This window comes from Rosa rugosa, chromosome 2, assembly GCF_958449725.1.
Source record: "Rosa rugosa chromosome 2, drRosRugo1.1, whole genome shotgun sequence".
Taxonomy (NCBI): domain Eukaryota; kingdom Viridiplantae; phylum Streptophyta; class Magnoliopsida; order Rosales; family Rosaceae; genus Rosa; species Rosa rugosa.
Genome location: NC_084821.1, coordinates 18,795,525 through 18,804,910, shown reverse-complemented (window position 1 = coordinate 18,804,910; position 9,386 = coordinate 18,795,525). Strand labels below are relative to the sequence as shown.

The 9,386-nt window shown below is 38.0% G+C and overlaps 1 protein-coding gene across 1 annotated transcript; it reads right to left on the bottom strand.

The window, feature by feature from the left end:
- Positions 1-2,205: 2,205 nt before the first annotated feature.
- On the bottom strand, positions 2,206-8,424 carry LOC133729566 (E3 SUMO-protein ligase SIZ1). The gene is made up of 11 exons (XM_062157106.1): positions 8,396-8,424; positions 8,013-8,081; positions 7,200-7,287; positions 7,038-7,113; positions 6,779-6,852; positions 6,476-6,583; positions 5,979-6,137; positions 5,330-5,434; positions 5,161-5,241; positions 3,834-5,046; positions 2,206-3,200 (listed from the first exon to the last, which is right to left on the bottom strand). The coding sequence occupies exons 1-11, from the start codon at positions 8,407-8,409 to the stop codon at positions 3,055-3,057; spliced, it is 2,133 nt and encodes a 710-aa protein (XP_062013090.1). The 5' UTR covers positions 8,410-8,424; the 3' UTR covers positions 2,206-3,054.
- Positions 8,425-9,386: the final 962 nt, after the last annotated feature.

Below are 9,386 nucleotides of genomic sequence, written 5' to 3'. Positions count from 1 at the left end.
GAGAAATATGGCCTAAATGGAAAGATGCGATCCAGGTTAAGTTGGATTCTCTAACGAAGAGGAAGGTTCTCGAGCCAGTGATGCCAACACCTCCTAACATAAAACCTATTGACTAATGGGTCTTCGTTAGAAAGCGTGATGAGAAAAAGAGATGGCAATCTCGCCTTATGGCGCAAGGCTTCTCACAAAAACGCCCTGGAATCGACTACAATGAGACATATTCTCTCGTAATGGATGTCATTGCACTCCACTACCTTGTCAGTTTGGTAGTTTCCAAATAACTGAACATGCAGCTTACAAATGTGGTCACTACGTATCTCTATGGGGATCTAGATACGGAATATACATGAAGGTTCATGGTGAACTTCATTTACCCAAGTCAAGTGACTTTAGACCACGGAGCGCGTTTACAAAGAGGTTGAAACGCTCACTAAAGTGACTACTTGATTGGGAAGGGATATGCCCACGCGTTTCCATGACAAGTTTAGGATTCTATCGCGGTTCATGTTGGACATGATCTTCATTAGAAGCCCTTAAAGAGTTAAGGGAAACCGCTGAACACTTGAAATCCCATTTTGAGATGAAGGATTATGGGAGAACACGATTATGTCTCGGTTTGGAACTTGAGCATCGTGTTGATAGATGCTTAGGCATTTTGACAAGGTCAAACCTTCAAGCACCCCCATGATCGTCCGTAGTCTTGATCCTGAAAAGGATCCTCTTCGTTCGAAGGATGATGCTAGAGGCAGAAATGCCCTAGTTAAGTACAATAGGCGCATTATTGTACCTAGCTCAATGCACAAGACCGGACATCTCATTTACCATAAACTTGTTAGCTAAGATATAGCGCTGCGCCAACACGACGCCATTAGATTGGTGTAAAAGATATCTTTCAGTACTTGAGATGTACGATTGATATGGGCTTGTTCTATCCCTACAGAAAGATGATGGATTCAGACCCATCACACACCAGGAATGCCGCCAACACTGACCTGCGTCCACTATCCCCATCCCAAAACGACATGTGTTTTTGGAAGGTTTTGCTGATGCTGGGTATCTCTCTGACCCACACAAAGGTCATTCCCAAACTGGTTAAGTGTTCACCATGGGTAAATACTGTGATATCTTGGAAGTCTACAGAATAGTCGCTGTATCTTCGGACCATGCAGAGACTATTGCTCTTCACGAAGAGATTCGTGAATGTATATGGATTGGATCCATAATTACGCATGTTCGAACAATTGTGGTTTGAAGTCTACCACAGATGAGCCTACGAGCATTTAGGATAATGCTGCTTATTTTGAACAAATGAAGCAAGGCTGCATCAAAGCGACAACACCAAGGATAATCAGCAACAACAGACTCTCCTCAAGATCAATTTGAACTAGATTCAATCTGAGGATAGTATGGCAGACTTGCTCACTAAGTCATTGCCTAGATTCCACTTTCGAGAAACGTGTTGGTAGCATCGTTTACGGAAGTTATCCGATCTCCCATGACCGTAGTCATCAGGGGGAGATGCAGACATCAGGGGGAGATGTCTACACGTATGGTCTCGAAACGTGAAGGGTGTGTTGTGCTCTTTTTCCCCTTCGACCGAGGTTATTTTTGTCACACTGGATTTTTGTTACTCGGCAAGGTTTTTAATGAGGCAACGAGAGAAGCACCGCGTTTGGGCAACACAAAGGGGAGTGTTCAAGGAAAACCTAATTTGTGTTTAGCCCAAACTCTAGATTACTTGACCTAGTGGTAATATGGTTAAATTAGAAGGATCTAGATTCCTATTCAATGTAGGATTACTTTCCTTGTATGATTAAGATTCTATGCATTGTAATCCTCTATATAAAGAGACCCCTATTATCAATGAGAATACACAACAATTTCCTCGCAATTTCAATTTCTCTACAACAAAGACTTCTTTACAGTCGTGGCTTTATTTTTGGTATGTTATAGGCTTGACCTGTTCTATATGTCCGAGTAACAGAAGCCACTGGAGGCATAACTGTGAGCCCCTCTTGGTCACGCGGAGGTGACCCAAATGCCTTTTTCAACAGAGAAATATGATAAGCATAGTTAATTTAAGTATGGAAGTTGACTGATCACATTTTTTCCTTACTTTGAGCCACATTGTAACAAGTTCCCTATAATATTATCATCCTGAACCATAAAATTCTCGTTTCCACTCAAAATAAATAAATAAATAAATGTCATATTAAACAGACTCGCAAGAAACTCGATTTAATAATGCAAGAAAATCAGTTCATCCCACTTACAAGTCTAAAATTTTTTGAGTCTTGAGTTAAATAACTAGAACAGTCACCTGCAATGCTCTAATTTCAACTGTTGACTATGAAATCAGGGTGACACAGAAAGGCCATGCTTCCTGTACTCTTCATGGACTTCAAAGTTGATAGAAATATCATGCACCAATATAATGGGCATCAACAGTGGCAGACTAACAAAAGTATCAATTTTGAAAAAATAATGACTTTCTATAAACAACTGAACTGAGTAAATATTTACAAGCTATTGCTCTGATTACAAAACCGAGACAAGGCAAGTTATTTTGTATATCTTTGATGGGGTTCCCCCACCACATCTACGATTTAAATAGATCGATTCAATCACAAATTTTTGGATCCAAAACCCTATTCCCTGTACAAATACAGGCACTGACCTGCAGATCATCATTGAAAGAGAGAACTGGGACCCCAATAGGTATCAGAAACTCAGGTACCTGAAGCATGAAATTTACCTTGAATATGCAGTAGGCATTCAGCTTGCAGAATCAGGGTCAAACTTTGCAGGTTCGGGCACAAGTGCTTGTAGCACAGTATATTTGCAATTTGTCCTACCCCAGTCGCCTTGTACCACATTAACACTATCCTTCGACAGGAACCCAAAATAAGTCTCTCTTCATGGTTTAAACCAAGAACTAGATCCTCTAGTCAACCATAGGACTACTCCAGGGAATGCCTTCTATCGGAGGGAGGTATAAATTAAAGAAGCGCAAGTGGTTGTTCTCAAAAGGAAAAAAAAAGGTTACAAGATCCTCTATTCAGAGTCAGAGTCAATAGAAAGATGCAACCGTGTTCTTGAAGAACGTTTTTGGCGAGGAAATGAAAAGGGACTATTTGATCTCGGCCTACTTCTCTTGTCAGATCTGCCACTGTCATTATTCATACCGAGAAGCAAAGAAGCTGCAGAAGTTACAAAAGTGAGACCTACAATTTTCTGGAACTCTGTCAATAATAAAGATAACCAAACTTGGCTATGCTTTGCACTCTCCTATCTTTCAGTTTGAAGGATTTCAGGTTTAAAAGTTTTTTCTTTAAAATACATAAATAAAAAGCACTCATGTTAATAGATACGTACGAGGCTTGGCCATGTAATTCAATCAGATTTTCAGAATAAATAAGAATGCTATTACTTAAACAGCCCAGAAGCACTACTGATACTGGGATTAAGTGAAGATTGGGAGAAAATGCCATATGCGTCAGCTTTTGCTTCTCAAGCATAAGAACTATATAGATATTATCATTGTTCTTACTATCACTATAGGTATTATTATTGTTCTTAATAGATTTGAGAAAATTGAAAAGCTAACATCCTAATTAGAGATTATTTTAGCAATATAAAGACAATGAAATAAACCCTTCCTCTGTTATTTAGTTGAACAGATCTGGAACCCCAAAATCAGTTTTCAGACTAAAAATGTAACCAGTGATATATATAATAAGACAATTGTTGATAACCCATCAAGCTACCTTTAAAGCCAATTAAGAAGCAAATCTAAGATACACTTGGATATGAATTGTCAAAAGAAAACGAACCTTCAGCCAAAGAATTCATTGTAGCTTCTCTAGATGACACATGCCGTTTCGAAATCTGTCCATTTGGAGTTCCAGATTCTCCTTTAATGCCACTGGCATCACCCCCTAGCCTAAGAGATATCCAATCCTCTGAATGAACACCATTCGACACATCAGCCCGATCTCTCAAATTGGATTGAAGTGATGCATCTGATGGTCTTGTGGGAAGAAATATTTGAAGAGAGGGATCATCACCAGCAAAAGCCAAGGGATTGTCAACTAAGCCATCGTTCATGTCAGCATCTAAAGGACCAACAGATGATTCATGGGCTAAAGTAGTAGATCCCATGGCAGTTTCTGGAGCCAAAGTGTATCCATTCATAGATGTGGAACAATTTACAGAATCAAGCGGGAGACACAGGGGATCTGGTAGATCTGCCTCAGAACTAAATAATTGAAATCCAGCGTTAGCATGAGTTCCAGGAGGTAATGATGGCCAGGTGGACATATATTCGTCATCATTGCCACTAAAAAGACCCAAGCATGAATTCCCACCATTAGCAAGCACGGGATCTTCACCATAAGAATCAGCAATTCCAGAAGCGGGCACAGGAAAACCAATCCCACCAGCATCAGTAAAATTATTTCCGTAAATGGCTTCAGAAGGCATTATGTCTTCGTCTGAATCACTTAGTACAATAACATCTGCATCTCCTACTGGTGCAGAAGAATTTGGTCCCGCATATCCATATGCTGATTCAACATTCAGAGAAAAAGAATCCATCTCTATTCCATTGTTTGTAGAGAAATCAAAATTCCCACCACCCTCCTGATTTACACTTGCATCTTCACCATCCCTACCACTTCCAGTGGCACTGCTACTCATGGGGATAACTTTTAGCTCATGTTCTCCAAACTGCTGTTGTAATTTATTACCCGAAGAGGTGTTCATTTCTTCAGGTCTGCTGACTTCCCAAACACCATTCCGGTTCCTTCTGATTCCTAGTTTCAAACCAGTATGACCTTCTGAAACCCCTTCCTGTTTGACCGTCTTCAACACTTCAGATTTTGGGATAGTTTCTCCAAGTGTTGGAATGCAAAGCGTACTATCAGGAAGGTGCCACCGCCCAAGTTCCCCAAGTTCCCTGCGTTCACTTTCACTTTTAACCTTCACTCGCCAAGAACCATCAGGCTTCACCTCAATCTCTGCAACATCTTCTCCACAATGCCTCATCTGTAACAACCACACACCCCGGCACCCCAAAAAAAGGAAAGAAAAAGAATTAAGGATGAATCAGTTGAAATATAATTCCACATAATTATTCTATGGCGCATATGAAGGCATTACCTTGGAAGCGATACGATTAAAATAAGGATCAATAATAACATTCTCCAGCGCATAGTTCTTTAGACAAATTGGACATTGCCACTGCAATGACAAACCAAAGCATGCTTAGACAAATAGAATCAATAAAATGAAGAAAAAAGCCAATCTTGCACAAGGTGTAGAAGCTTGCCTTCCTTGAGCGCTGATTTAGTTCAACAAAAACATCAAGATCAAAACAGCCCATGTGAAGACAAGGTTTGAATCTACCAGCAACCTTCATCCTTGAGCCACTCATCTGTACCATAGCCCATTCAGTTCAAGAAACAAATTACACTAAGAAGCGAAAGCATAAAAGACAATATTCCAAAAGAAAACCACTATCATGGCTCCATATACTAAATCAAAAAAAGTCTTATGCATACGTGTGTGTGTGTGTGTGTGTGTGCTGCAACATGACTTCCTATAATAGAGAAGCAAATATAAAGCAACTACAATGAAACTGTGTTTTCATGTTGGAACATTTAGTAGCAACATATTCAGCTTAATAAAAGATTGTCCCCACACTAGTTGGGATGTTGAAAGGGTAGCATCCTCGTGCACTGACGTAAAACTGGAACTTTCCAAGACAGCATAACCAGTATTGAGACAAATTCCTTTTAACTTGAGGCAAAATCATAAGCAAGAATCTGAAAAGCTCGACACTCGAGCATTCTAGAGTCCCATAGTTGAGAACTTATGATTCTTCATTCCACGTAATGCATTATATGTTTTGTCATATTTTCTGGTAGTGCCTACAGAACAAAGCATTTTGCATCACACGAGTTGAAAAAGCAACTTACAGGACAACGTAGATTGACGGTAAACGAATCTGCCACAACTTCCAAGTCACTGTCACTATCAGCATTATCCATTGCAGTGCCACCAACACAACGACAAACACGAGCAAGAGCATCTTCAAAACGCTCACCATCAGACTCCTTGGGAATCAGGTTGAGAATCTAGGAAAAATAGCAATAACAATTATAATCAGGAATTTTTCCTCAAATTAATATCAATGCAATTCCATAATAGATAAATATTCCTGCCTCACAACAATCAATTCATAAAGAGATTTGTTGCTCAGTTTCTTTTTCATTTTTGGGTAGGAAGATTTGTCGTAATGTTTAAGAAGTAATGCTTTGCATGCAAAAATTCCTAATCATAATGAAGGTCTCATTCATGCTTGGTCTAAGAACAAAGAACATCAACATATTAGTCTTTCAACATATATTCAGGATAATTGCAACATTGATAGCAACAAAAGTATCAAAACATATATTCAATCAATCAAAGCTACCTGTTGGACAGTGCGCCTCTTCACAATACGAACCCCTAAGCAGAAAATACGGGCATCACATCCTGTTAAGCAAATCTTATTAATTCCGTCTCTCGTGTATGGTGTGATCTGACAAAACAAGATGAAGTAAACTAAGATACTAAACACAAAACAAACAACTCCTTTTCGGATTCACAGAATAATCAGAATATGTCCAGCAGTCGCACCCAACATAAACTCATTTAAAAACATAAAAAAATAGATGGGTCGAGCGGACAAGAATACTGACACTATGAGCTATTAGTGCACAGGAAGAGAACTCACAATTGGACCATCATCACGACCATTAGCTCCAAGAAGTTGCGAACCAGGTCTATTAATTGCACGAACAGGCATACCTACACAGCATTTGAAATGATACACAAAGTAAATTCAGTGAATATATTTAGTTTCCTGATACACGACTGATAATGCTACCTCTGAAAGATCATTAACTCGAAATTATAAAAATAAATAATAATAATAATAATAAATAAATAAATAAAAAGGTCATCAATCACTGTGAGAGAATCTATCACCGTACCATTGACCTGTAGATCTGCATATTGTGGCCATTGCATCCTGAAGGAAACTTTGTCATTTAAAAGCATGCACCAAGCCTGCAAAATGACGTCAAAATGCACAGGTCAATGCATTTACTAAAATGCCAATGATTCATGAATGATCATTTAATACATAAATCAACCTGAACATCATATTCTTGTTTAGACAGTAAGTCCCTGTCCGCTCTTGTGAGTTGAAATGTTTTATCCACACTTTGTACAGGGTTTGAGCTGGACAATTTGCACAGAAGCCATGAGACGATATAAGATGTAAAGTACAGGAGTAAAAACATGAAAAAATGTGCACTGTCAGAAAGAAGGTTTACTTTTCTGTATCTGAGTGAACATATCTTAGTACATAGTTCATAATGTTTTATTAGTTAAAACATCTTATAAAATTTCAAAGTAGACTAAAAGAAAACAACACTTAAATTTAGGCCACAAGAAACTGCTCTTCTGAATGTCTTGTGGCCTAATTTGAGTTCATGAACTTCTGAAGTAAATACCATCTTTCTTAAGTAATAGTTCCAACTGAACCTATTATCTGCATGATGTAAATACCCTCTACGTCCCACTACAAATCATTTTTTAAAAACAACCATAGAAAATGTAAATCACCATTGCGGCGAAATTCGATGATGCTTTAAATAAGAATTTTGTTACCAGAGTGCATACTACATATGTACATCACAAACTCATTAGAAAATGCTGCCAATTGAGTTCTAGAAAAACGAAAAACAACTAGCCCCTAATAAGCTTGTTTCCTTGTTTGTAGGTATGTCTAATTGTCTAAACCAAACATATTCCAAACCTTTGGCCTACAAAGGGGTAAATCTAACTTGAAAAATCCTCTATTGGCATTAATAGTTGCAATAGCTTCAATGATAAATAAGAAAATAATTATAAGCTCCACATCTTCTAAGATAAAAGCATATGCAAAAAAATTAACTACTCACCCATCAGTCGGAATATTAGTAACATTCAACTTCACGGGATGTAAAGGATGTAGCACAGTTACCCAAAACCTGAAAACAAAGAGCCCAAGAAAGCGCAAAGAATTAAAATAAAATAAAAAAGCAGAGGAAACAAGTGCCACGGCTTAAAAGGTAAAAAAAAAAATCCACCGTATAAATAAAATATATGCCAGGTCAAGCAAACGCTGCTATTAAATCAAACAAATAGAGTTACAAAACTTTATTGAAATCAAATACGATGTACCAATCAAATAGAATATCTTCAGTCATAAACCTTAGTCAATTGGTTGGACCCATCATACTGCATTTAACTAGTTTAAAAGTGTTAAAAGGTTTAACTTAAACAACGTCAAGGAACACCATACGTGAGACGAATCATCAAACATCTGCCTCAAGACACAGGGCCATGAAGATGTAGTCAATCTGTTCAAACTAATTTAAAATATTCCAGTTGCAAAACATTCCAACCCTAGTAAAAAAATAACTCTTTTCCCTCCCATCATCTTTTGGTTTGCAGAACAGAAGTACTGTATTGCATCCAATGACACGAACTCTTCCATATCTATATCAAATACAACATGCTTCATTCCTTTACTAAACAGAAGCTTCACCACCATATAATGGATCTACTTTCCAAAACCTTGATCAATGAAGTTGTCATCGAACATAATCCCTACACCACAGGCATGTTAACAGAACTTCCCATCACAACAGAAGCTTTATTTTCAAATTACCAAGAATGTAATCAGGTAAGACAAGTATTGCTTAAACAAGTGCAAATCCACCCCTAACTTTTTTTTCATGAGACCTAAACCCTGTTTGTCACTTAGCACCACCTAACGCAATTCAATCCAGCCTTCTCCTTGAACCACCAACTACAAAAATTTCATCACTGGAGCTTATTTATTGTTCTAGTGATGCTGAAAACTACTTGCATTTCAGATTATTCTTCGAGCCTTAAGGTTAATAAAGAAACACAATTTTCACTACTACTTTAACATTGCAGAAAAGCATTATCCTGACAATGGTGAGTTCACAACTAGGAGAGACCATAAACTCAAAAGGAAGAAATGTTGAGATGATCAAATGGGAAAGAAGCTTAAAATAGCACTTAACGGAACAAATCACACAATAAAAAAACTCAGTGATGGGTAAATACAGTGACCAAGACATTTTTAAGATAGGAACCGAGTTCATTAAAAGAAAAAAGAATGTACAGAGCAGAGGAGTGGACAAGTAGTCCACTGAGCTAAGAAAAAACAAACAGTCAAAAAACCAAGCAACCAACAAGAAACTCTTCAGAAACTAGACAACAATAGCTCTCCAATGTCAAGTAGCATCGAAAGAAGAACTATC